At 38.7% G+C, this 27,830-nt stretch overlaps 2 protein-coding genes across 2 annotated transcripts in view; one reads left to right on the top strand and one right to left on the bottom strand.

The window, feature by feature from the left end:
- Positions 1-7,242: 7,242 nt before the first annotated feature.
- On the bottom strand, positions 7,243-12,919 carry SERP1 (stress associated endoplasmic reticulum protein 1). The gene is made up of 3 exons (XM_055321555.1): positions 12,530-12,919; positions 12,255-12,330; positions 7,243-10,986 (listed from the first exon to the last, which is right to left on the bottom strand). The coding sequence occupies exons 1-3, from the start codon at positions 12,611-12,613 to the stop codon at positions 10,946-10,948; spliced, it is 201 nt and encodes a 66-aa protein (XP_055177530.1). The 5' UTR covers positions 12,614-12,919; the 3' UTR covers positions 7,243-10,945.
- Positions 12,920-13,152: 233 nt separating this feature from the next.
- The window catches only part of EIF2A (eukaryotic translation initiation factor 2A), a 32,702-nt gene continuing 18,024 nt past the window's right edge, over positions 13,153-27,830 (top strand). Inside the window, exons 1-4 of the mRNA XM_055321331.1 lie at positions 13,153-13,256; positions 22,349-22,418; positions 24,574-24,648; positions 27,548-27,666. Of these exons, the coding sequence (XP_055177306.1) occupies positions 13,229-13,256; positions 22,349-22,418; positions 24,574-24,648; positions 27,548-27,666 (292 nt within the window). The 5' untranslated portion in view covers positions 13,153-13,228. The remainder of the gene's footprint in view (positions 13,257-22,348; positions 22,419-24,573; positions 24,649-27,547; positions 27,667-27,830) is intronic.

Raw genomic sequence — 27,830 nt, forward strand, 5'->3', positions numbered from 1 at the left:
AAAACAGTTCCAATTTATAATGAAATCAAAAAGAATAATAGGAATAAATTTAACAAAACTTTAAAATATATACTCTGAGGGGTGCCTGGGTGGCTCAGTCGGTCAAGCGTCTGCCTTCAGCTTAGGTCATGATCCCAGGGCCCTGGGATCCAGTCCTGCATCGGGCTCCTTGATCAGCAGGGAGCCTACTTCTCCTTTTCCCTGCAGCTCCCCTTTCTTGCGCTCTCTCTCTCTCTATCTCTGTCAAATAAATAAATAAAATCTTTAAAAAAATAAAATAAGATCTCTGAAAACTACAAATCATTGTTGAAAGAAATATAAATAAATGAAAAGATGTCCTATGTTTATGGATTAGAAGATTTGATATTGTTAAAAAATAGCCAAAATAATCTTGAGGAAGAATAAAGTTGGACCTAAATTGGTCTGAAATCAGACCTCCTGATTTCAAAACTTACTACAAAGCAAGAGTGATCAAGATATTGTTACTGGCGTAAAGCTAGCCATATAGATCAATGGAATAGAATTGAAAGTCCAGAAATAAACCCATATATTGTCAATTGAGGTTTCAACAAGGATGCTATGGCAATCAATGGAGATACAGTAGCGTTTTCAACAAATAGTGCTGGGACAACTGGATAGCCACACATAAAATAATAAAATTGGACTGTGACCTCATACTATATACAAAAATTAACTCAAAATTGATTAAAGACCTAGTGCTCACTTCGGCAGCACTATACTAAAAATTGATTAAAAACCTAAACATAAAAGGCAAAATTATGAAATTCTAAGGAGAAAATATAGGGGTAAATCTTCATGACCTTGGATTTCGCAATGGATTCTTGGAAATGATACAAAAGCACAAGCAACAAAAGAAATAGATAAATTGAACTTAATCTAGACTTCAGACTCTGTGCTTCAAAAGACACTATCAAAAAAGTTAAAAGGACAACACACTGAGAACACTGAGAGAATATATTTGCAAATCATATATCTGATAAGGGACTAGTATCTAAAATTATATAAAGGCCTCTTACAACTCAATAACAAGAAATAAATTACTCAATTTTTAAGAGGACAAAGAAATCTTATATTGATTGTTCTTACTAAACTAAAATAAGCAAAGGATCTCCAAAAAAATATTTCACTAAAGAAGAAATGCACATAACTATCAGGGAAATGAAAATCAAAGCCACAGTGACATATCTCTTCATATCCACTAGGATGGCTAGAATAACAAAGACACTAATAACAAAGGATGTTGACATCTTTTGACAAGAGTTGACAAGGATATAGAGAAATCAGAACCCTCATACACTTTTGGAATGTAAAGTGATACATCCACTTTGGAAAACACTCCAGTGGTCCTCAAAAAAGTTGAACCATGGAATTACCATTTGACCAAGCAATTCTATTCCTAGGTATATAGTCAAGAGAAATGTAAATATATGTCCACACAAAAACTTGTACACAAATGTCTATAGCAGCATTATTGATAATCATCAAAGGTGGAAAAAAAAACTAAATCTTCATGAAATGACGGATGGATCTACAAAATTTGGCATATCCATATAATGGGACATTGTTCAACCTTAAAAAGGAATGAAGTGCTGATACGTGCTAACGTGGACGAGGCTAGTCTCAAAATACTACGTATTAAATTATTTCATTTATATGAGATGTCCATAATAGGAAAATATAGAGACAAAATAAATTAGTGGTTGCATTAGGTTATGGAGTGGGGGCTGTGGGGAAATGTTGAGTGGTCATAGCCAAGAGGTACTAGATTTCTTCTTGAAGCTATGAAAATGTTACTGTGGTGATCATTGCACTACTGAATATGCTGATAACCATTTAAGTGCATCTTTAAATAGGTGAATTTTATGGTAAGTGAATTATATCTCAATAATGCTGTTTAAAAAAACTACTGAAAAGAAAAGCCAAATAGAACAAATGAGCCTAAGTGCATATCGAGTTAGTGGCATAATTGCACAGAGAAATTTCACATAATTTAAAAGCTAATAATATGGCTCCATATCCCTCATGAAACACTGCCTAGTTATAAAAAGAACTGCAAAGACCGTTTTTTTTAGAAGACTGCTTTCAATAATCATATTGTTAATAAAATTGTTATTATATTTTGAAACTGCTGTATATTTAGTAGGATAAAGCAACTAAGTAATCACATGATTGTTGTTAGGAACCAAGATTTTCAATTTAAGAAAAAAAAAAAAGAATACGAGACACAAGTGAAAATGTGTCATCTTAAATTTGGATTGGAAATACCAATATAAAATCGTGATGTACTTTCCTTAAAAATACATATTTTTTAGTTTCATTCGCTAAAAGCCTTAGAAACAATGTGAATACAATGAGAAAACAGTTGCAATAAGCACTCCTAGAGTTCAGACAGTAATCTCGAAATACCATACCCTGGTAAAAAGAATCATGGCAGATGGTTCCAAGTCTAGGGAAGGAAATATCCGGTGAATCTGGGGCATCTCAAAATGCCAGTCTCTTTTCTATGTGCTTTGCCTGTATTTGCTCATTTAATTCATTTGTAATTGAAAAAATAGAATCAAAAAGATTGCCCAAGATCAGACAGGGATAAAGTGACAAAAACAAAACAAAACTAGGTACAAATCCAGGCTTCAGAATCAGCACTTGAAAAGTTGCTCAACCTTGCTAGTAATTAGAGAAATGTATATTAAAACAACTCTGAGCCAACTTTACCCGCTTATTAGAAGGGCAAAAGTTAATGTCTGGCAAAATAAAATTTTAGTGAGCTCTCAAATAAAAGTCTTACGTATTGCTGACAGAAACTTAATTTTTGGGACGCGTGGGTGGCTCAGTGGTTGAGCATCTGCCTTTGGCTTGGGTTGTGATCCCAGGGTCCTGGGATCAAGTCCTGCATTGGGCTCTCTGCAGGGAGCCTGCTTCTCCCTCTGCCTGTGTCTCTGTCTCTTTCTCTGTGTCTCTCATGAATAAGTAAATAAAATCTTTAAAAAAAAAAAGAAACTTAACTTTTCAGAATATTTTTTGGATAGTTTACCATACCTAATACATTGAAGATGCACATACCTCATGCTCAGAAATCCCCCTTCTAGGGGCATTTAGGTGGCGCAGTCAGTTGAGCATCTGACTCTTGATTTCGGCTCAGGTCATGATCTCAGGGTCTTGAAGTCAAGCCCTGCATCAGGCTCCATGCTCAGAGGAGAGTCTGCTTGAGATCCTTTCTCTCCCTCTGCCCCTTCCCCTCTGTACTCTCTCTCCTTGTCAAATAAATAAGATCCTAAAAAAAGTTCCACTTCTAGATGAGAGAAATTCTTTTTTTTATTAATTTTTATTTTTTTCATTTGTTTTTATTTAAGTTCAATTTGCCAACATATAGTATAACACCCAGTGCTCATTCCTAGATGAGAGAAATTCTATATATATTTATATAAGGGAACAATGTATAAACATCCACATTCATTACAGCCCAGAGTACAACAATGAACAAGTAGAAACAGCCTCAGCATCTCAGGAGCCTGGATACGTAAGTGCGGCTTATTCATAATGAGTATACTCCAGGTGGCAATTAAAATGAATGAATCAGATCTACTGGAGAAACCTCAAAATTATGTTGAGTCAAAAGTAAAATTGCATATAAAATGTACAGTTTGACATTACCTATTTAAATCTTAAAAGTTCACAAGAGTATGTTTTATGAATTTATTTATGTGTAGTAAAGGTACAAAAATACATGTGAATGACCTATGTTGACTTCATAAGGCAAAGAAGAGGTGTTTTGTCCTATCTTTAACATTTTACTTATACCTTAAAAAAGAGATTTAAGGCAAATGTGGCAAAATTTTAATAACTGTGGCATATTGATGATGGCATGTAGACATGTTATTTTGTATGTTGGAAATTTCTTATAACCACAGTATTTAAAAATCCAAAGCACAATATCCTATATTAAGCACAGTTTGCTCATTAAAAAAAAAAAAAAAAAAAAAAAAAGAGTGAATGCTAAATTGCAATGTGGTAGCCTGGACTGAATTCTAGAACAGAGAGAGGACATTAGTGGGAAAACTGGTGAAATCCAAATAGAGTCCTAATCTAGTTAATGGTGTCATTCCAGTGTTAAAGTCTTAGTTTTGACAAGTAGACCGTGGTTATGTAAGATGTTCACATTAGGGGAAGCTGAGTGAAGGTGCAAGGAAACTTTCTGTAGTATCTTTGCAACTTCTCCGTAAATCTAAGTATGTTTTGGAAATGAGTGAAGGTATCAAATTCCATATATTTTCTCTAAGTGTTTTTCTGTTTTCTAACAGGGATTCAAGTCTTTTCTAAGGACAAATTTCATGAGCCAATATATTTACCAAGGGCCGTTTTCATGTCTGAGGTAGCATTACCTGTACTGCTTCCCCAGCTACGGCAATTTCAACAATAAAAAAAGGGAGGTCAATAATAAAAGGGAGGTCACAAGAGGCTCTAGAGCAGGGATTACTGTGTGGACAAGTGGTCTTTGTGACCAAGGTATCCCCTGGTTTCTCTTCAGCTTTCCAAATGCTATAGATCTTCTTATTGCAATCCTAATTAGCTGGGTTGGATCCACAGTCCCTTAAGTTTTGAAAAGCCGTTCAGAAGGAAGAACGTCGGGAAAGTAAAATTATAGTTCGAGATGTATGACTGGCAAGTGACCTTAAAAAATAGATGACTTCCTGCCACGTCAAATACAGAGGCTACTGTTACTGGTTTTGATGAGGAAGGCCCCTCACCCTATCAGAGATGTTTTGGTTTTGCAGTTTACAAAGTTAGTGAATCCTATTTACGGAGAGCATTTAAGCTTTTCAACATGATTTTCCCATTAAGGTTTCATAACAGTTGCATGAAACAGTTGCATGAAACAGGGCAAGTATTTCCTTCTCTGTAGGCAAAGAGAACAAGGGCCAAGGAAGTTAGCTATTTGTTTGACGCCATGGAACCAGAACTCTGAGCCCTCTTCAACACTTCTCAAATTTCATTTGTATATGAATTACCTAAGGGTCCTGTGAAAATGAAAATTCTGATTCAGGGGGCCTTGGGTGAGGGCAAGATTCCGTATTCCTAACAGGGTTCCAGGTTACTGTGGGCCACACTCTGAATAATAGACCATTGACACAGGCTGGGTATTAAACTCTGTAGGCCCACCCTCCCCGTGCATCCCAGGTCAGTGTAGGTGGACTTTAATGTTTAGCAAAGAAAGGGATCTGGCCTTGGAAAGCATTTTTTTTTTTTTAAGATTTTATTTTGAAATAATCTCTACATCCATTATGGGACTCGAACCCACAACCCCAGGCTTCAGTCCCACGTTCTACTACTGAGCCAGCCAGGTCCCCCTTCCTTGAAAAGCATCCTGACGCTGTTCTCAATCGAGCAGACATGACTGTTTACACTTTCCTTCTTCGTGTAACTCGTCTGTAACGAACAGGAAGTTGTGTACAAGTCACCGAGGGTGGAGCTAGGTGGAAACACGCTTGGATACTGCCAGCGTTTATTTAGCTTTATGATTTAGTCTTTGTCAGAAATTATCCAGGTGCATTTGGACCTTGGCATCTACAGTTGTTCATTAGCTGGTGCCTCAAGTGATAGAACACAAATTTTGTAGGCCCTTGGTGGTTCATCCTGGTCCCGTGGCACTCCTGGCTGCCAGGAGTTAGGTGGTTTTCCAGAGCTCCACATGGCTGAATGGATGGCATGTTCCCAGTGGACCCTGAGAGTTTCCTTGGTCTACTGTGTAAGATCTGGTTTGGTAACCACATGATACCGTAAATGCTCGTCAGTGTGGTGTGGCCTTGCCATAGGGAATTTGTGAAGAGAACAAGCTTTCCCTTTCAGGGGCTGGATCTGATTTGGGAGGAACAGACCCATCTGGGTTTGTGGTCTAGTTTGGAGAAAGATGCACCGCTGTGACATCCTTGTCCCTTCCCTATGATCTAGGGGCCCAGGACAGAGGGCAGCTGACAGCCCACAGGCACCTGCTCTGAACAGTGTGGTTGTTTGACTTGTAACTGGACAGACTGGTGTAGTGAGGTTTTGGCTTTCTTTATAAAGCACTTTTTATAGTTTTCTCAATGACACTTACAATGAACTGTTCTCAAATATGCCTGAAGGACAAATCCCACTGTTGATGTATTTCCAAATATCAAGCTTATCCTGAGAGTTCATTTCAAGGCTAGACTCGGATGATGGTGCCGAGCCCAGCCATTAAGCAGAGGTTGCCAAGATCGAAAGTAGTTGGGATGACTGTCGTATCAAGGATGCATTATTTTACAAGACATGTTCTTACTTTATGATAGGGCATCTGGTGCTCTATCACTTTCATCTAAAATGCTGAGCACCCCTTGAGTGTGTAGTTTCATAGAAGCCTCAAGGCTGGTGAGAATAGATGAAAAAAAAAAGTTATGGCACTTGTTCTTAAGGATTCTATACTCTAGCCGAGAAATGGAGAAAACTAATAAACATGGCAACATAATGAATGCTAACTCATCCAGAGTGATCAATCCCAAAGACAGGGGTTCTAATTCCCGACAAGGGAAAGGTAAAATTTAAGCTAGACTTTAAAGGATTAGTAGTACTGTAACGTAGAGAAAATGAGCAAAAACACCTAGAGCACAAGGTATTAGAAAAGTGAAAGTAGACATTTGGGGCTGACCTGGCTACAGAGAGGCAGTGGGGGGCAAAGCTGAAAAGTAGGTTGTGCCAGGCTGTGAAATCTCCTGAAAAAATTCAACACTACAGAGTTATTTCATTCCAAAGGCAGCAGTAAGCCACTGAAGTTTAGTAAACACTCCGATTATACCTTCAGAGAACTCTAATGGGGTTTCATGAGATTAATATATAAACGAAACTAAAAGGAGACAGGCCTAAAGAATCAGAATTCCTTGGCACTCGACATATTAAAGAGCCAATTTGGTCACCATAAGACTAGTTTTCTAATCCTGGTTCTGCTACTGGTTCATTAGTGATGGGAGAGATAACTTCTCCACTCCATCATTTCCTCAAATGTAAAATAAATGGGCTACCAAGGTAATTTCTAAAAGTTCCCTCTGGCTCTAAAATCAATTCTTTTCATTCCCCTGGTTCAGACTTCTTCATAACGATGAGAAAAGAAGAAAAACCTGTTACTAATGCTTTTAATGATATTGAAATCATAGTTTTATTTAAATTTGTAGATTTGTTCTGCATCCCAAGGTAGAAGTTTGCACACTGAAAAAAAGTCACACATGATTTATTCATTGAAGTTTCGTAATAAAAAGAATCTATGGAGAGCACATAACTACATTTTTTTTTTTTTTGGCTACCAGACTATCAAATAAGATTTTTCAACATCACAGATGGAAATTTTTAAAACAAAATACAGTAAGATTATGTAACAAAATACTTTTTAAAAGTGTACTCTTGAATATGTTACAGTGGATAACATTACCGATTTGATCTATTTTTGTGCTGTACAGGAAATATCAATAGTAAATTTGTCACTTAAATTCATTTTCAAAAGAAATTGCATCTATAAAAGGACAAGTTTTTTTTTTTTTTCTTTTTTGAGTTGGCAACATGCAAACATATTTTTAAAACTACAAGTTTCTCTAAAAGCAGAAGTAAAGAGCTCATGAAAACAGAAGTGTCCTGTGTGGACATTCTACGATCATTCCTATAGTTTCTCTAGGGTATTGTTGAGTCCAGAAACTTGCTTCTAATTTCTGCTCTACCTCAACTAGCTCTGTCAGAGCATACGCTTTTTACCTGGTTTTATCTTTCTTTTAAAATACTGATCATAATTACAATTTTCATTTTGTTGTCTTTTCTCCCACTACTGGACTGAAAAATACTTGAGTGCCAGGACCCTGTAGTCACAGCTCTAACTCCCTATCTGGCACATAACTCAATATTCACAAAATAAATGAATTTTTTAATCTGTAAATTGAGACAGTTGGACTAAACTGCCCATGTCCCTAATTTTTATGATTCTGTGCTATGCATGAATTTACTTTGTATTATCTAAGTCCAGACAGTTGATTTTTCCCCTTCAGCTAGTCTTCTAAGCCTTTTACTGCTCATTAGTACTCTTCAAAATAGGACGTTTTTGTCCTAATTCAACTTGAAGATAAAGCAGTACAAGTACCTGGAGTAGGATGAAGTTTTGACAGGAAATGATTCTCTTGTGAAGTGACATTGAATTTGCTGTTGAACCCAACTCCTGCTTCTTAAAGTTCTCGTTTTTACTTAAAACAGTAAGTTAAAAACTAAAAAGGTACTCAAAGACAAACTTTAAAACAATTTCTAAGTGGAAAATTTGATGTTCTAAATTATACAGATGCTACAACAGTGATAAAATTTTGTTGACGAACCTCCCAAGAACACATCCAGTTCTACACGGCATTCCTTTGTGCCAACAAAACCCCAGGAACCTTAATGAGTAGAGCCCTGGTCCTGCAGTTGAGGGTAGACACTTCTTTGATAGAATTCAAAGCCCATTACAATACATCCTGTTACAGTGAAAATCTTTCCTTATTTTGGAAGCCCACTCAATTATTTTCAGTAACATTATATACAACCCAACAGATACAATGAAATCATGGACAACTCTTTGAAATGTTAAACGACAAAGAGTAATTGGATAATGTAGACAATCCCCCAATAGACATTGTTACCATTCTGTGTTCAACACTGATGACATAAAAATTCAACTGGGAAAGAACTGTGATTTTTTTTCCCTTGAATGGGACTTGGATAATGAGGGTAAATCCTAGGAAGAGAAGTATTTAATCCACTGTGCTTTTAATGTACTTCTTGCTACTTACTCCCAGTTATAAACTTTTTATCTGTGTCTCAAGGTACTTTTTAACTTAATACTAGGCATTCTTTAAGATAATTTTCTATTAACTGTAAAAAGCACACTCAGATAAGAAATCTGTAAAATCATACCTTTTAGAAGGCATCAAATAATCAGGGAACTTTATTTTTTAAAGGATAAATCAAATAAGACATTGCTTTCATTGACCCAAACATGCATAATCCATCCTTAATATAAAATGTACTCAATTAGGAAATTACACGTGAAATACAAAGGGAATGCAACTTTTACATATGTAAAATGATTGCTAGCTATGGAAATTTAACAGTCGAATTAATGAAGACATTGTACAATTAAAAAAAAAAAAACACCCCAAAACCCTAATATCTTAAAGCCAATTGTCTATAGTAAACCAGGGGAAATTCTAATATGGAATGGTTTAACTCAAAGCAAAAATAAGGCACCTGCTATAAATTTAGAACAATAACTTTCATTTTTAAAGTTACAATAAAATAGTATTAGTCAACCAAGACACTTGCTTCAAAGAGGGAAACAAGTACAGGGTTGATTTCCTGGGTGAGAAAGGCAGGTTACAATGCAGATAAAAAACCTGCTGGCCCAAGGCTGGCTGACTCCTTCCCTATTCTTGAATAGTTAAGTTCCTAAACATCCTAAACTGCTCCTCTCCCTCATTCTTCCCCTATAGTTAGGGGTATCAGAAGCTCTCTCTGAGGTTCACACTGTGTAAGACTAGGTAGCAGATTTCCCTTCTGTTCCTCTTAAAACAGCTTATTTTAAAAGAGATATCCTGAGGTGATTAACAAAGCAAATGAGCAGCTTTCTTTCCAATTCATTGATGCATAGACACCTCTCAGGTGCTTTTTTAAAATCAAGTTATGACCAAGTATTTAAATAGCCAAAACTTAAAATTTTCAACAGTACCAGAAAACCCACCCTGCCTTCTCACCCTTACCATTAGTAAAATGAAACTTTGATCAATCTTAACCTACAAAATCATACAACAAAGGGAAGACTAGACTGATCCTTATCAGTGAATCCATTTAATTCCAGCTGGCACCTTCGTCTCATGTATCTAGTACCCTAACAAAATTTTAATCCTCAATCTAGAAAATTATTTCCAAACTAAGTAGCTTTTTAGTTGATGTGCCTTTTTTGGTATTAAAAGTGCTATTAACGTGCTAAGATGTCTTATGGCACGTTGGGACTCACCAGTATGCCCTGATGAGACACCCATTTTTAGTAGTATTTTTCCCTAAAATGCTGTCTAGCATAGTAGACCCCTTTGATACATTAAAGTAATTCTGATGAAATCAATGGTGACATAAACCTTCCCTGACTGTACTCCACCATGGTAGTTTTAGTGAAAATGAAGTGACTCATTAAGTTACAAAATGCTCAACCACATTGTTTTCTTATGGCATTTCAGGTTAGTATAATTAGTCATGCAAAATCGAAGGTAGTGTAACAGAAATAATATTGTTAAAATAGGTGTTGTAGCTATAAGCATCTCCCTTTATATTAAGCATTTAGCTTTTAAAAAAATTTAGGTGCTAAAGATTATGGGAAGACTAGGTTAACTGTATAGTTGGTTCCATTTATAAGCACTTTATTACGGGACAGTTACAGGACCCTATATGGGAGTGTGCTTTCAATTCAAAATATAGTAATAAAGTGCCTAGCCATATAAAAACCAACTCCAAATTTTAAATTAAGCTAATTGCATTTACACATTAGAGTTAACAAAACCTAGACCTTGTCTACATAGATTTACTCTAATTATCTATACTGGATACTGTTTTAATAACCACATCAAAAAAAATTTACTCTTTACTGACTGAATAAGTAGGGTCCACTACTATAGCTTAACAATCAAATTTTATTGCTTTATTCATGTGGTGCTTTTGCAAGGCACTGTGGTATGGACTAGAAAACTTGGAATGACTCGTGAAGAAACCTTGGAATGACAAATGAAGGATGATATGAAAAGTCATTCTGAGGCAGGATGCTTTACTGAATTGTTTTTAACCAGGGTATCAAACATCAGGAATGAGTTCAAGTTAAAATTCACAGGAGAATGGAAACATCTTAAGGTCAGTCACTTCACATGCCCATCCTGATACTTTGAATAATCTGGAAAATTGCTGTAAAGAGAAAGAGCAAATGTTTTAGTAACCATGCTTTGAATAAAATAGGTCTGGCAACTGACAAATACTTATTAAGGCAGTTCACAAGAATCCAAGAGCACCTTTAGCATTACTTGCAAATGCTACATAACTTCATTGAAATAAGAAATGAAAACAAGCCTACTCTCTCTAATAAAACAAGCGAATGTCTGTAAGTTATTTTTTTAAACTTCAGCCTCTCTTGAGTTTTATGTCTGAACGTCTAACAGATTTTGCAGTGCACAATTTAGAAAGAACTTAAAGCACCGAAGCAAACAGGTTTTTCCGGCACAAGAATTATTTTGGTTTATCCCCAAAATATTAAATGTCCTTCTAAGGCCTGGACTATGATATAACCATGTTTCCTCATTTTCACAAAGCTGAAATTCGATAAGCTTCAGGTTATATAAATTGCTTGGCTCTTGGCCATTTATCAAGAAAGCTTCAAACGAGTCAGTTTAGGAGGCCGGCAAACTGAAAGGTGAAAGAGGAACCTCAGTAACTTTAGAATGTCAGAGCGTAAAAGACAGAAACCTGTACTTCAGTATCGACGACTTGCATATTAAGATAATAAACGAAGAGGAAAAAAAAAAAAAGATCCTCTGTAATTTGCAGGGGCAGGAATCTATCACTTTAACAGCAGGCCGACTTGATAACTTATGGTTTCCTGCCATATGTCAAACGTTTCTTTAATCTAAAAAACACTGGTCTCACGTATTAGAGTTGCCAAATCAGGTCTGTTTCCTTTATATGGAAATCAATTCTCTGCAAGAGCTTCACTTTCTAAAACGTACCCGACTCTGACAATAATAAAGACATGCGATCGCCGGACTCGTTAGATGAAAAGCTCAACGTCCACGTTCATAAAGCGTTTCTGCAAACGTTTCGATAATGAGGCTGCAAAAACATTCCGGATTCTCATCCCGTGAGGGTTTTTCTTTTGTTTCTGAGTCTAAATTTCTCCCAACGTGATCGTAAGTTACGGAGGACCTGACCTCCTTTTTTCGGATCTCCTGCGAGCACGACCCAGGGCGGTGAGACGTTTCTGGAGCACCACCCTCGGTGCAAACGTGGGACGAAGCGAGTCGGTTCGGACGAGAGAGGGACTTGCGGCGGGGCTCCCGGCAGGTGAGCTGGGAACTCCGCTGGGAGGCTTCGCCGCTGACGGGCCACCACGTCATCCCAGACCCGACATCCAAACGCCCTACCCCCCCCAAAAAAAAAAAAACAAAACAAAAACCACTTACCAGAACCACAAACAACAAAAATGAAGAGGGCCAATAACCAGGGTCCTACGGACGCCTTCTCTTCGGGAGCGTTCCTCTGCAAAAATGGAAATTCCCTTTTCAAATGCAAAAAAAAAAAAAAAAAAAAAACCCGCTTCGACCCCCTCCCCCGGAGCCCCGAGCTCCCGCACCCCCTTCCCGCCCCTCCCCCCGCCCCCCCCCCCCCCCGGCGTCCCGCTCCGGGCTGCGGACACCCCCGCGCGGCCCTGCGACCCGGGCCCGACCCCGTTGCTCACCGAGGTCTTGGCGACGTTGCCGCGCTGGGTGATGTTCTTGCTGTGCTTCTCGTTGGCCATGCGGATTCGCTGCTTGGCGACCATGTTCGCGGCGCCGCCACCTGCCCCAGCCGCCGTCGGGCTCGCCCGCCCGCCGCCCGCCTGCCCGCCTGCCCTCGGGCCGCCGGAGCGAGGAGGCTCTCAGGCCGGGGCGCTGGCTCCGACCGCCGGGCCTGGGCCGAGCCGAGCGCGGGAGGCCTGGCGACGCCGGACCGGGCGGCCGAGACGCGGGCGCGCGGGGGCCACAGACCGCGGGCCGCCGGGAGCGTGGAGCCCGCGACGACGGAAACGCAACAACCGGCCAGCGCTGTCCGCAGCCTCGAACTACTTCGGGTTCGGCTGCCAACGTCAGCACTGCACGGGCTCCGCCCCGCGGAAGTGCGGGCTCCGCCTGCCGCGGCTGGAGGCGGACGCCCCGCCCCGCCCCGCGCCCCGCGCCCCGCCCCGCCCCGCGCTCTTTAAAGCGCGGCCCCGGAGCTGCGCGTGCGCCTTCGGGCGCTTTGCCTCCGTCTCTCCACCCCCGGAAGGGAATCGGCCCCGAGGCCTCGTGATACCGGAAGCAGCTCCGCGCGCTTTCCACGCCCGGGGAGACGTGTAGGGGCCGGGTTTGGCCCTCGTGAACTCTGACCCAAGCGCACGGGTTTCTCTTTCCGGGACAAGATGGCGCCGTCCACGCCGCTCCTGACAGGTGAGTCCTGGCCGAGTAAGGGACTGTTCTTCAGAGCGGTTTCTTTTTGGGTCTATCGCTGTGGGGGAGGACCCGAGAAGCGCCGGTGTCCGATCCGCCTTTCCTTGCGGGCTGTGGAAGCGCTTAAGAGGGCCTTTCGGGTTTCTGGGTGCAGCGTGGCAATCGGAAGTGAGGCCCCCGCCTCCGGCCTCCAGCATCCCCGCCCCCTCCCCTTCGCCCCCCCCCCCCCCCGGCCTTCCTCTCTGTCGCGTCAAGCTCCCCTGGACTTGAGGGAGGGGGACAAGATCAGAAGGTGCTAGTTGGCCTTGTTCCCCCGGGGCCGCCGCGCTGGTTTTATGCGGACCCTTACCTGGTGACCGACCCAGGTGACAGGGAGACGTCGTGGTCTCTGTAATAAGGAAGACACATCAGCAAACGGCTGAGCCACCGGAGCGAGCGACACGCGCTAAATACACCTGAGTGATGCCGAATTCTGTGCTCCTCGCTGTAGTGAGACTTGAAGGACCGAATAGAGGGAGCAGAGCGGCGGGAGCGTGGGTTCAAAGTGACGGGAGTGTGGTCTGGGCTTGGGGCAGTGGCCGTGGTAGGAACGGCCTAGCAGGGCATCCCGGGGGGCGCCCAGGGGCTGAGCACCTGCCTTCAGCCCAGGGCGTGACCCCGGGGTCCGGGATCGAGTCCCGCGTCGGGCTCCCCGCACGGAGCCTGCTTCACCCTCTGCCTGGGTCTCTGCCTCTCTCTTCTCTGTCTCTCATGAATAAGTAAAGAACATCTAAGTAAATAAATAAATCTAAATAACTCTAAATAAGTGAATGAATGAGAAAGAAAGAAGAAAGAAAAGAAAGAAAGAAAGAAACGACCTAGCAGCGTCTGAGGTTGACATGGTCATGATCACTTTCGAATTTGAACATGAGAGGATTCCTGAGATTTTGAAGGCGGAGGCAGAGTTTATAATTTTGGGAAAGATGATTAAACTTGAGTTTTGGACTGTGTCCGGGGAGACTGGACTAGGGTAAGGGCTGGGATTCTCGTAGGGAGTATCAAGTAAAGAAGGGGGAGGTCGGGAGAGAAAAGGGTAGAGGCTTTTTAAAAGGCACGGGTAGCTTACATAGAAGGGAAAAGGTTATTAACAGAAAGGTTGTCTACTTTTTTTTTTTTTAAGATTTTATGTATTTATTCATGAGAGATGCACTGAGAGGGAGGCAGGGACATGGAGGCAGAGGGAGAAGCAGGCTCCACGCAGGGACCTGATGCAGGACTCGATCCCAGGCCCGCCCCCCCCCCCCTGCCCCCTCCGGGGTCAGTACAGGAGCCGAAGGCAGAAGCTCAACCACTGAGCCACCCAGGTTCCCGGAGGGTTGTCTACTTTTGAAGATGGGCGTTATGTCCCCCTGAGACTTGTATCCTAAAAAGCTGTGGCACTTTTTGGCATCCTCCGTTTTAAGACTTTTTTTTTTTTTAATTTTTTTTAATTTTATTATTTATGATAGTCACACACAGAGAGAGAGAGACAGAGACACAGGCAGAGGGAGAAGCAGGCTCCATGCACCGGGAGCCCGACGTGGGATTCGATCCCGGGTCTCCAGGATCGCGCCCTGGGCCAAAGGCAGGCGCCAAACCGCTGCGCCACCCAGGGATCCCCAAGACTTTTGTTGTTAAGCGCCACATCCGCTCCTATCAGTCTTGACTATCCGCAATTCCTTCATCAAATATCTATCAAATACTGACTATAAGTTGTTAGATGACATGCCGGGCGGATGTTGTTAAAAGGCTTAATTACATGCTTAAGTGAATTCCCCCCCCCCCCTCCCCGGCTTCATGGAGATCACTAGTATGCTATTCACAGTTTTGGAATTCTAAATGCTTATTGAAGTCTAATAAAAAAAATAGTACATTAAAAATATCTGATAGATTTTCCTCTCCTTTAAAAATCCTTACAGGGCCTTCTCCATGCTTACAGGGTGAATTCCATCCTGTCTAGCATAGCGTGTGGAACCCTTCATAATCCTTGAAAAGCTCTTTGCATTTCCTTCCCCCCCCCCCCCGCCCCCTACTCTATTTCGTACTCCATCAGTATCGTACTGCTTATAAAACCCTCAAAAAATCTACGTCTTCAGTCTAGGACTATGCTGTTCCTCTTGATTTGGCCTACTTCTTTTCATCTTTTAAAATTCATTTCAGGGGCCCCTGGGTGGCTCAGTTGGTTAAGTGTCTGCCTTCAGCTCAAGTCACAATCCTGGGAGTCCTGGGATGGAGCCCCCCCTCATAGTGCACCGTGCTCAGCAGGGAGTCTGCTTCTCCCTCTCCCTCTGCTCCTGCTTGTGCCCTCTCTCACTCACTTTCAAATAAATAAGTAGATAATAAAAGTAAGTGAATAAAATTCATTTCAAAAATAATTGCTTTTTGAAGCCTTTCTCCACTTTCCTCATATGATCTGTTAATCCCAGACTGTTTTTGTACATATATATATTTGTATATATATGTGTGTGTACATACATACTTAAATTTTTTTTCACTTTTCGCTTAGGTTAATTATCTGGTTGCTTAGAGGCTTTTCTGCCTTGCTAGACTGTGAACTCCTTGGTGGGGGCAGAGTGTTACTCATCCCTGTCTTCTCAGTACCAAGTACAGTGCATGGTAAACAACAGACATCCTCAGTGTTTGATGGAAGAGCAAATTCATAAAGGATGACCACTTCGTTTATAGTCAGATTTACAAAGAATGACACTTTTCTTAACGATGCTTAAAATCAGAGACTTTGTAAGAACTTGAAGGTTAGCTAGTCAGTCTATCCCTTAGATTCTTATATTCATAGAGGCCCAGAGATATTCACATTGTAAATTGGCAGAATCAGGATTATACTCAGCCATGCAACTTCATGGTCCATTTTCTTTTACTTGAACACACTGATTAATTCTTTAAACACTGTTAGTATAGATATTTCAGTCAATAATAGGTTCTTTTATATGGTCTCATTCATGTGGGGAATATAAAAATTAGTGAAAGGGAATAAAGGGAAAGGAGAGAAAATGAGTGAAAATATCAGTGAGGGTGACAAAACATGAAAGACACCTAACTCTGGGAAACGAACAAGGGGTAGTGGAAGGGGAGGTGGGCAGGGAGGTTGGGGTGACTGGGTGATGGGCACTGAGGGTGGCACTTGGCGGGATGAGCACTGGGTGTTATGCTATATGTTGGCAAATTGAACTCCGATAAAAAATTTTTAAAAATAATAGATTCTTTTACTTTCAGAATCGTTTTTTAAACTTAAGACTTGTGGGATTTTTGGAGTTTGGAATAATTTGGACATTGTCCAGTAAATTCTGTTATCACAATTTTTTTTATTAAATTTTTATTTATTTATGATAGTCACACACAGAGAGAGAAAGAGAGAGAGAGAGAGGCAGAGACACAGGGAGAGGGAGAAGCAGGCTCCATGCACCAGGAGCCCGACGTGGGATTCAATCCTGGGTCTCCAGGATCGTGCCCTGGGCCAAAGGCAGGTGCCAAACCGCTGCGCCACCCAGGGATCCCTGTTATCACAATTTTTATTGGAAATGACAAGACCAGAGAGAGCATACCTGGGTGGCTAATTCCATTGAGCATCTGATTCTCAACTTCAGCTCAGGTCATGGTCTCCCAAGTTGTGAGATCCAGCTCTAGCTCTTGGCGTTTGGGGCTCCACGCTTTGTGGGAGGTCTGCTTGGCATTCTTTCCCTCTCCCTCTGCCCTTCCTCCTGCTTGTATATGTTCTCTCTCTCTCTCTCTCTCTCTCTCTCTCTCTCTCAAACAATCAATTTTTAAAACAAAACTCATTCTCAGGCTGACATTCTCCAGGTATACCTGGAACTCAACCAGCTCAGCCACCTAAAGGGAAGCACATTTTTGCCAGTCTCAGTGCATGCTGGCTGTCTTTGGCTTGGCTTGGCTAGATCTTGCTCATCTTTGAATCAACTTTTATTTGAATCACCAGAACCAAATTCTATTCTCACCTTAGGATAGTTTCCCCTGAAAATTAGAATCTTCCAGATTCTGATGGCATTATATGAAACCCATATATCTGATCAGCTTGCCTGGTTGAGGACACTGAGATAATTTATTCAAAATAGAGTCATTGTCCTACATTGATAGGTACTGCAGTGGATGTAAGGGTTGGAAAAGGTTTTCCATTATAGTGATCCTTATGTCCCTGGCATAGGACCCTTGTTTGTTGGAGCCAGTAGTTTTCTCATTAACTCAGGTCTAGAGCAATAAATGGTATACGAGTAACCAGAAAGGCTACTAATATCTAAAAAGATTATTTAAGTGCAATATTTAATATGATTGTTTTTAAACAGTTTTTCTGTGTGAAACTCTGGTATTTATCACTTTATTGATAAGAACTGTTCGCATTTTAGGTTTCTCTCCCTAATAAAACATGTTTCCAGATGGCCTTTGATTAAAGGGGAAAATCATTAAAAACAAGGGATCACATTAACTCTCAGTACACTGTATTAAACTATCTCTGTATTCTTTTCAGTGTTTCTCACATTCGGTCACTTCTAATTAAAATGAATTCCTCATTAGCCACATGAAAAATTGTTTTTGTTATTGAAAAGAACTTTTGGATCCCTATTTATTTTTGCTTTGTTAACTTGTAATACAGTTTATGTTCTGTTATGAATCTGATTTGTGTGTCTTCTAATAAACTTTGTATATCTATTTATTCTTGTGTAAGTTACTCAAACTGATTATATCCAGTAAAGTATCTTGGTGTTTCCAAAATGTCTTACAGCACTTTTTCATAGTCATGCTTCTGTGTAAGGAGGTGTGAAATAAAGTATTTGTTGTAAGTAGTGGTTTATATGTATGAACAAGATGTAGTGATTCAATATGATTTTTATGATGAATTCAATTGATAATTAGTCCCCTTAAAATAGACATATCTGTTATAAAGAATATCACCAACAGTATCACTGGTTTTAAAAGTAGCTCTGATTAGTACTTTCATCTCATAGGATTTGTTTTTACCGTAGTACAAAAATCTTGGTCTATTCATTTTTTTTTTTATTTTGATGTAACATTTTTGTTTGGTATTCCCAAGCAAATCCATTCTTGAGAAATGCTGAAAAACTTTTTTTCAAACTTTGGTTTAATATTTGCCGTATTATAAACAAGCATTATAAAAAACGATGGTCTTTTTAAAAGCCTTATATTTTTATATGATTTAAGATTTACAAGAGTCTTCCCAAGTGCCCTTCACCTAGCTTTCTCCAATGATAACATGTAACCCTAGTACATTATCAAAACTAGGAAATTGGTGCTTGTACAGTAGTATTTACTAAACTATAATCTTTATTTGAATTTCACAAATTTTTGTTTAAGATTTTATTTATTTATTCATGAGAGAGACAGAGAGAGAGAGGCAGAGACACAGGCAGAGGGAGAAGCAGGCTCCATGCAGGGAACACAATGTGGGACTCGATCCTGGGTCTCCAGGATCACTCCCTGGGCTGAAGGCAGCACCAAACCACTGAGCCACCCAGGCTGCCCAAGATTTCACCAATTTGTGTGTATATATGGTACTAAGAAATTTTATCACATATGTGATTCATATAATCACCACTATCAGAATATTGAACTGCTCCATCATCACAAAGATGCTATCCTGGGGTGTCTGGGTGGCTCCTCTGGTTAAGTATGATATCAAGTGCAGCGTCAGGCTCTGCCCTGGGTGTGGAGCTGCTTAAGATTCTCTCTCTGCACCTTCCACCCCGCCTCTGCTGGTGCATACATGTTCTCTCTCTCTCTGCCTCTCTCTCTCTCAAAAAAGAAGGAGGAGGCGCCTGGGTAGTTCAGCTGGTTAAGCATCTGCCTCCTAGGGTCCCAGGATTGAGCCCCACATCAAGCTCCCCACTCAGCGGGGAGTCTGCTGCTCCTTCTGCCTCTTCTGCCCCTTCCCCTCCTCTCTCTTTTTGCTCTTGAATAAATAAGATCTTAGAAAGAAAGAAGGTGCTACACTTTTATTGTGAGACCCTCCTTCCAACTCTAACCATGGACAGTCAGTGATCTGTCTTTGATAATTTTGTCATTTCAGGAGTGTTATATAAATGGAATCAGGAAATATAACTTTTGGATTTTTGTGTTAAAACTAGTCTTTATTTAGAATGTGAACATGTGCATGTTGAAAAGCAGTTAGTTGATCAATTTGACTCAAGATTTTGTTTCTCCAGAAACCTACTAAAACCAGGAAGTAAAAACCACATGAGACTGAATGCTACTTGAGCAGGAAAGAGTGACACTTTTCACACTGATTTTTTTCTGTCAAGTGTTGTGTTTCAAAATTTTGAGTTAATAATCTGTATGAAAAATTGTGAGTTAAGTAGTTTTTGTTCCTCACTCCTGTTCTTAGTCCATTCAGGCTCCAGTAACAAAAATATCATAGAGTGGGTGGCTTAAACAACATTTATTTCCCATACTTCTGGAGTCTGGGAAGTTCAAGGTCAAGATACTAGCAGTTTTGGGAGCCTACTCCTGATTCAAAGACAGCCATTGTCTGCTGTGTCGTCATAGGGCAGAGGGGCAAGGGAGCTTCCTGGAATCTCTTTCATAAGGGCGCTGTAATCCCATTTATGAGGGCTCTGCTGTCCTGATCTAATTACTCCCCAAAGGCCAACTTCCAAATACCATCACAGTAGGGATTAAGTTTCAACATACGAAGGAGGTAGGTGGTAAACATTTGGTTTAGAGTAGATCCTTTGAAGTTTTCTACCTGTCTTAGTTTTGTATGTAGGTATGACGTAGAAATTTTAGAAAAGGAAAACCTTGTACTGGTTGTCCTGAATACTCTGAAAGTTCCCACGGCTGTGGTCAGAAGGCTACCTTCATGCGTTCTGTGGTATAGCTGTCCCTTTAGGTCAAATGACCCTTGAACAACATTGGTTTGAACTGTGCAGGTCCACTTACACATTTTTTAAAAATAAATACAGTACAATATCATGTTTTCCTTATGATTTTCTTAGTGACACTTGGTTTTCTATAGCTTATTTACTTCGTTGCAAGACTACAGTGTATAATACATATACAAAGTACATGTTAATTGACCATTTATGTTATCAGTAAGACTGTGGGCTACCAGTAGTAAGTATTTGGGGGAGTCAAGTAATTCACAAGTTTTCATTTGCACAGGATTCAGCACCCACCCCTAACCCTGCGTTGTTCAAGGGTCAACTGTATAATGTACAAAAGCTTTGAATTTTACCCCAGGTAAACATTGTGGTTGATGATAACAGCAAAATCAACAAATGGAGAGGACCAAGGTCACTAGTTACAAGTTCATGAGAACGCAAGAAGCTGACACTTTTGCGTTTTCTTTTTTTCCAGTCACTTCAGGCATATGTTTTCAGGGCCATCAGTTAAGGCCATAGAACATGATTTGATTGCATCATCATAGGGCACATTTTCTATTATGCCACAGCTTCACTGGGGCTTCACTGATGATACACTGTTTTATTTCCTAGGTCTGTATGTAAATTCTGTAAGAGAGCCCTAATATGTTAAATTACCAGAGCAGCTTGTGAGAGGTGCCTCACCAGGCTGACACAATTTTATGTAATTTTATGTAATAAAGTCTAATATGTTAACTCCCTAGTTTGGTAAATTCACTTTTTATTAATTCTTCAAATAAATGTTTGTTAAAACTGTTATTCTAGTATTAAGGAAAGAATGCTATATTTTCTTCTAAATCCTAATGTGTGATACATGATACCGCAGCAAATGATTTGGTGATGAGAAATAAGAAATAGCACTGTTTTGCCTGTGTAGTAAGAGAATTTTGATGCTACACTTGATCGTAGCCAAAAAACTGAGAAGTGTTCATCCTCCAGATCTCAGCACACAAATCCTGTACTCAAGAACACTTTCCCTAACCTTCCATTTTTAGATCAAAACTCCCTATTATTCAGTGGATTAGCCCCATAGATCGTTACTTTGTACCACTAACCACACTTACAGAATTCCATGTATTTGACTAATTATGTAATTAATGAGGTGAGGAACAAGCCTGATTTTCCTCTTATTGTATCTCTAGTACTCAACATGGGGTCTGGGAGGTAGTTTTTACTTTTTACTCAGCATTTTTTGAATGAACGAATCAGTTTGCTTGAGCTGTATAAGTTTCTAATTTAGCCGTTTAAAAATACATAATTCTGTACATGTTTTTCCCTCATCTTGAACTTTGTTCCCACTTAATTTTTTGGGATATTACTGTCATTGGAAACTTAGTAAATGAATGTGTCTCATCCCATTTGTTCTCTTAGTTTGAGAAATTGTAAATATCTTAATAATGCCTTACATTTTTTAGGAACTTTGAATATATTCTGTATTTTTATGTGTTTTTTTTTTTTTTTTTTTTTTTTGTATAAAGCACACAGCCACCCTGTGTTCTAGTATTTCCTCTCTTCCATTGCAGACTGCCAACTTTTTGTTGTATCCTCGCATGGCAGAAAGAGAGCTAGCTAGCTGCCCGTGGCTCTTCTTAGGAGGGCACTAATCCCATTTATGAGGTCTCTTCTCTCATGATCAAATTACTTCACAAAGGCCCCAGTTCTAAATATCATCACATTGGGATTAGGGTTTCAACGTGAGAATTTGTGGGGGTACATAAACATTTATTCCATTGCATTACCTATTGATTTTCCAGCAGTTGCATGATTTCATGCGATAGGGTCAAGAAAAGTGTATACTTTAGTATTTGCTTATTTTTTGAAAAATGTACCCTTTTAATGCTAATATTCTGTTCTATGAAATGTTTAATGATTTCATTGATATTCTGACAGAAAGCTTTTTGTTTTAAATATTTTATTTATTTATTTATTTATTTATTTATTTATTTATTTATTTATTTATTTGAGAGAGTGAGAAAGAAGCAGGCTCTCCGCTGAGCCAGGATCCCAATGCAGGGATCCATCTCAGGACTCCAGGATCATGAGCTGAGCCAAAGGCAAATGCTTAACCAACTGAGCCACCCAGGCGCCCCTGAAAGCTTTTTGTTTTTTAAAATGTTTGTGATTACTGAGTATTAAGCTAATGGTGGTTCTTTCATTTTGTTTCTTTAGTCCGAGGATCAGAAGGACTGTATATGGTAAATGGACCACCACATTTTACAGAAAGCACTTTGTTTCCAAGGTATGGTTTATATTGTTGACTGATGTTATAGAGAACTAACTATACAGTACATCCTGAATTATTTTTTTGTTATATTCTGAAGAAGAAAGAACAAACAGGCTGCTTTCTTGGGGCGTTATTATAATATTAACAGAAGATAGAAAGAATGCATATTCTTTACCAAGAAAAATGATTGATCTTTAGATTTGAAAGTAATAGCTTCAGCATGTTTAAAAGTGTAGACAGTAGTATATTTGAGTTCAAGCCTTTAGTTTCAACGAATCTTATCTTGGAGGATGAAGAAAAACTTGCAGATGTGATAGCCAAACCGCTGCCTATAGTCTTTATGAAATCGGAAAATGAAAAAGGTTTAAGAAAGGAAGGAAATATAAAATGCATATAACTAGATAGATACAGATATGTTTTTTCAAAAAAGAAACAAAAGGCAAACCGAAAACTAATAAAAGTATTAAGTTGGTGGTATAACCATATGATGACATACAAAATTCTGAAATGCATTCATTGGTTTTATGAATGGTTGGTAACAGAAAATTAATATTGTCATTTTAAATCCATTGTAGGATAAAACAAATAAATAATTACATTAACGTCATTAGAAACCAATATTTTTTAGCATCAGAATAAAAGGATAGCTGTGCATATATCAATATGAACTCATGATTAGTCATCCAAAATGTGTCTGGAGAGGCTGTATGGAACCACTGTGCCTCAGAACAATCAGTCATGGAGAGGAAGTACAAGAAATGTATTTTTGCAGCCAGAGCCTCTTTTGGTCTATTCAGGTTGAATTTAAGTGTCAGAACTTCTCTTCCTGCCACAGCAGTTAGGCATAATGGAAGCCATGCTAAAATGTGGGCCTCACCACTAGAGTCTGAGACAAGCAGCAATGTTAGCAAATGAGGTGGTCGAGTCTCTTCATTGAATAGCTGATTCCCGGAAGCAGGAAGGGTAAGGTGAGTCTGAGCGGGCCCAAAATGAGTCCACCACAGTCTCAGCATCACTAAGAGTAGAACGAGGAGACATTACATGTCTCCTGGTGGGTAGTAATGGGAACTACGTGATACTCAAAGTCTGTGCAGGTTGGAAAAAAAAACAACTTGATTTTAGGCTTTTAGGTAAGTGGCTCTCAAATTTGGCTGCACACTAGAATGACGTGGGGAGCTTTTAAAAACCATATCCAAGGACTGGGTATTAAATAAGTTTTAGCACAAGTGTAAGATAGAGGACCTCTTGATCATAGTTGTTTTTGTAGAAGAGGATAAAATGTAATAAAAAATAATGTTTCAGTAGCTACAATCTATCATTAGTACATGATTAAAGAAACACAAATATCCTCAGGTGAGTTAATATAAAGATAATGTCCAGTTTAAGGGGCGTGTACTGGTCAGTTCTCAGTGTTTATTATTTAATAATTCAAATGTTTATTAGCTATGAAGTTCTGGTTTTGTGTGACTAGACATACGGACTTCCTCCATGTGCCCACATGCACGTTTCTGTTTGTGTGTTCCTTATCACTGGGAGATGTACGTAGAGTAACCATCTCCAGTTGAGAGATACAGTACTTAGAGTTTTGATCCTTGGATAGAATATTGGTAAGAAGTCTGATTTCCTAGGTCTGCTTTTATAGAGCATCCTGCATCCACACTTACTTAATGTGAAGATCCTCTTACTGTTGTTATACTTCCTGTCTCTACACATCAGAAATTGATGAAAGATCTTTGTCCCTCAAGTTTAGGGGCACTTCATGATTACTGGAGGATATTCTATCCATACCTGTTTTGTTATGCTGGTGACCTGGTGCAAAGCCTCCATATTGAAATCCTTCAGCCTTCTCAAGATTAGGGTTGACAGCTAGTGACTTCCATGTTCACTTACATTTTTGAGTTTTCACGCAAACTAGTTATTCAAAAAGCCTCTATTTTCTTCTTAAGGTTGATCTGTTGATGTAACATCAATTTCCACCTTACTTTACAGTGGCTCTGTAAAGTTTTGGCACTGTATTTTAAGAGATAAGGCATTTGGTAGACTAAAGCATTTTGGAATTCTTAAATTTATGTAAGTTCATAATCATTAAATTAATAAGATTGTAAATATTTAATCGCATTTTTTTGAAAAGTATTAATGCTTATTAAACTTTTTTTCTTATCATTTTCAGGGAATCTGGGAAAAATTGCAAAGTCTATACCTTTAGTAAGGATGGCACCTTGTTTGCTTGGGGCAACGGAGAAAAGTTAGTGTTTCTTTATGTAACATATTTTATGTGTGTATCATCAGTATGAAACATAAATGGCATTTGAATAACATGTGTTTGGTTGTCATTAATAAAGTCCATCTTTTAATGTCTTGATATAGTTAGCTAATGCAACTTCCATAGAATACCTCTAAAGTTAGCAGCTTCTACTTATGTGCCATGACTTGATTTACCTAGTTTCTTAGAATTAGAAGGTAACATTTTAAAAGGGGCAATTAGTTTAATGCTGGAGAGCCTGAGATGTTTTAAATAGTGCTCTGCGTTATTGGTTAGGGTTTCTTAAGTTTTGCACCAACACTTAGAGAATAACTCTCTTTGCTTGTTTACCTTAGACTTAGTATTTACATCTTTGCTATTAAACTAGTAACAATTGTCTACAGTTATTTTTGTGAGTTTTATTGTTTAGAAAAATGTCATTTAAGTATTTTATAAAACATTTAAAAGTATGGTTAGTATAGTCTATATTTCATTAAATATTCAGATTACAAAATTGGTTTCACAAAAAAATATTAAATACTCATGATTTCACTAAGAAAATCACTCCTTTTTAATTTTTCCATCGTTACTACATTTCAGTTCAAAGAACCAGGAAAATGCCTAAATATTTTTTGCTTGGTTTAAAGTTATTTTTGTTGTTTTTAAGCAGATGTAATATCTTAGTTTTTTTTAAAGGGAAAAAATGTATGCGTTAGTATGAAAAGTACGTTTTAAATGATTTTTACACAGTAGTGATGGATTCTGAAGTCAGATTAAACACGTGTTTTAAAAATTAATGCTACGAAGATTGTGATGAATTAGATGATTCACTTTTTTAAAAAAGCTTTTTTTTATTTATTTGAGAGAGAGAGTGAACACAGAGCATAGGAGCAAGGGGAGGGGAAGAGGGAGAAGCAGACTCTCTCCTGATGTGGGACTTGATTCCAGGACCTGGAGATCATGACTTGAGCTGAAGGCAGACGCTTAACCGACTGTGCGACCCAGGTGCCCCGATGATACACTTTTTAGGACTATGAGTAACTGGCAGAATTAGAAACTAAAGTGTTTGTAATTAGAAATGTTAATCACTTTATTATTTTATTGAATCCAACCAGTATACTACTACTCAAATTATTAAGAATATAATCATATTAGGAGTATCTAGGTGGCTTAGTCAGTTGAGCATTTGGCTCTTGATTTTGGCTCAGGTCCTGGGATTGAGCCCTGCATACGGGTGTGTGGTTGGCAGAGTCTGCTTGTCCCTCTCCCTCTGCCCCTCCTCACCACTCACTCGCTCTCTCTCTTTCTCTCATGACTAAAATTTTTTTTTTTTGACTAAAATCTTTTTAAAAAAAGAATATGATCATACTGGGTCTTATCTAGTGTTGACAGTCTTAATCTCAGTCTCAAAGAATGTGCTCTCAAATTTTCTTATTTTTAGTATAAACTATTGTCAGTGTTTGAGTTTCATTTTTTAAAACCCATATTTTAATTTATACTTGAGTATACTATGAGTATGGGACATACCATACTTCCTTTCATCATCTTATCTTTTTGAGGTATCCCTTATTCTACTAGCTTGGAGTTTGTTGAATAGGTCTGTTTTCATCTTCACAATTATTATGTATTTTATATATTTCATATCCCCACTTGGCTTTCTATTGGATTCAACTCTGAACTCTTTTAATAGGTGCCCATTTGTTGTGTCTGTCTTTTTTAATGAATATTTTCTATTCCTGGTTCTAGCATTTATTTCCTTAAAGTGCTATGGCCACAACAACATATAATGTTCCTGGGGGCAAAAGAAACAGATGTGTTGTGGTCTTTGCTGAGGTCAAATTAATTAGAAACTATAACTGATTTTTCCTTAAATCTGTAGATTTTTTTAGTAAATAGTCTTTGTTAAACTAAGAATAACTGTTAAAGGCTATCAATAATAACAAAAGAAGAAAGTTCCATGTAATTCTAAAATACGTAATTTATAGTAACTTGTAAAGGGTCCTGTGTTTAAACAATATGTAATAATCATTCTTAAACAATTTCTGCTTATCCTAAAACTGTCAAAAACTTGAGTAGAACAAAGTAACTTTAAGCAATTTCTAAAGTAAGATGAAGTATCTTTTTTTTTTCCCCCAAAGAGTACATAAGAGTCAGGTCAGACTGGTTTTAAAACTTGGCTCTAGCATTTATCAGTAGTGTCTTGGACCCATCATCAAATCATTTAATTTTTCTAAGCCTCACTTCTACCATTTGTAAAATGAGATGATAATACCTATCTTATAAGTTTCTTGTGAAGATTAAATGAGAAAATGTGGGTAAAGTAGTTAGACCAGAACATGGTTTATAGAAAGCATTCCAAAAAATGGAACTGCTTTTATTATACAGTTGTTACAATTGTTATCATTATTGTATCATAATAATTCTTAGTTTTAGTCTTATCTTTTGGAGATTGCTTCTAAGATTTTAGTAGATATCAAAAGTCTCCTTGTTGATTTCAGAGCTGCTACTACTTTCATTAGTCAAATTAAAAAATATATTTTTGATTTAGCACCTCTATTTTCCCTTGGTTTGGTACACGTCACCTTGTCTGTAGGTTAGCTCTGTGTCCACTTAAAGGCCTGTTTTCTTTTCAACTGAAAGTGTAATCATCTATTACATTCTTCTGCTGATTTTGTACTTCCCATTATCAAACTTTTATAGGGATATTTTGGTAAAATGTACACTTGGTTTTTGTTTTGTTAAGGTGTTTATTGGCTATTTTCTAGAGCTAATGAAAATTGATTTTTATGAAAATGACCACTTTATAGCAATCTATATTTGAAAAGAGGTATAAATGTTTTGGATAGTACTGGGTATTTCAAAACAGTATTTCATTGCTGAAGTAATTTCTTTTTGAAACCAGAATAAATGTTATCAATGTCACTAACAAGAAACTACTGCACTCCTTTGACCTCCCAAAGGCAGTTTGCCTTGAATTCTCGCCAAAAAACACTGTCCTGGCAACGTGGCAGCCTTACACTAGTAAGTATTTTCCAGTTGTAAAAATATTGACAGGAATCCATTCAATTCAGTGGGAAGAAAAGAGAAGGTTTATAATCTTTAAGAAAGTAATTAATCTTTAGATAGTAAATAGTATTTGTGAATATCTTTACTCAATAATGAATCTTGTATTGCCCTAATATATA

This window comes from Nyctereutes procyonoides, unplaced genomic scaffold (genome assembly GCF_905146905.1).
Source record: "Nyctereutes procyonoides isolate TBG_1078 unplaced genomic scaffold, NYPRO_anot_genome, whole genome shotgun sequence".
Taxonomy (NCBI): Eukaryota; Metazoa; Chordata; class Mammalia; order Carnivora; family Canidae; genus Nyctereutes; species Nyctereutes procyonoides.

Excerpts from the sequence above, each read along its gene's own strand:
- SERP1 (XM_055321555.1), bottom strand. The coding sequence starts at position 12,613 with ATGGTCGCCAAGCAGCGAATCCGCATGGCCAACGAGAAGCACAGCAAG. Across the intron at positions 12,331-12,529 it reads GCAACGTCGCCAAGACCTCG|AGGAACGCTCCCGAAGAGAA; the intron begins GTGAGCAACGGG and ends CCATTTTTGCAG. Across the intron at positions 10,987-12,254 it reads TTTTGTTGTTTGTGGTTCTG|CAATTTTCCAGATTATTCAA; the intron begins GTAAGTGGTTTT and ends TTCTCTTTACAG.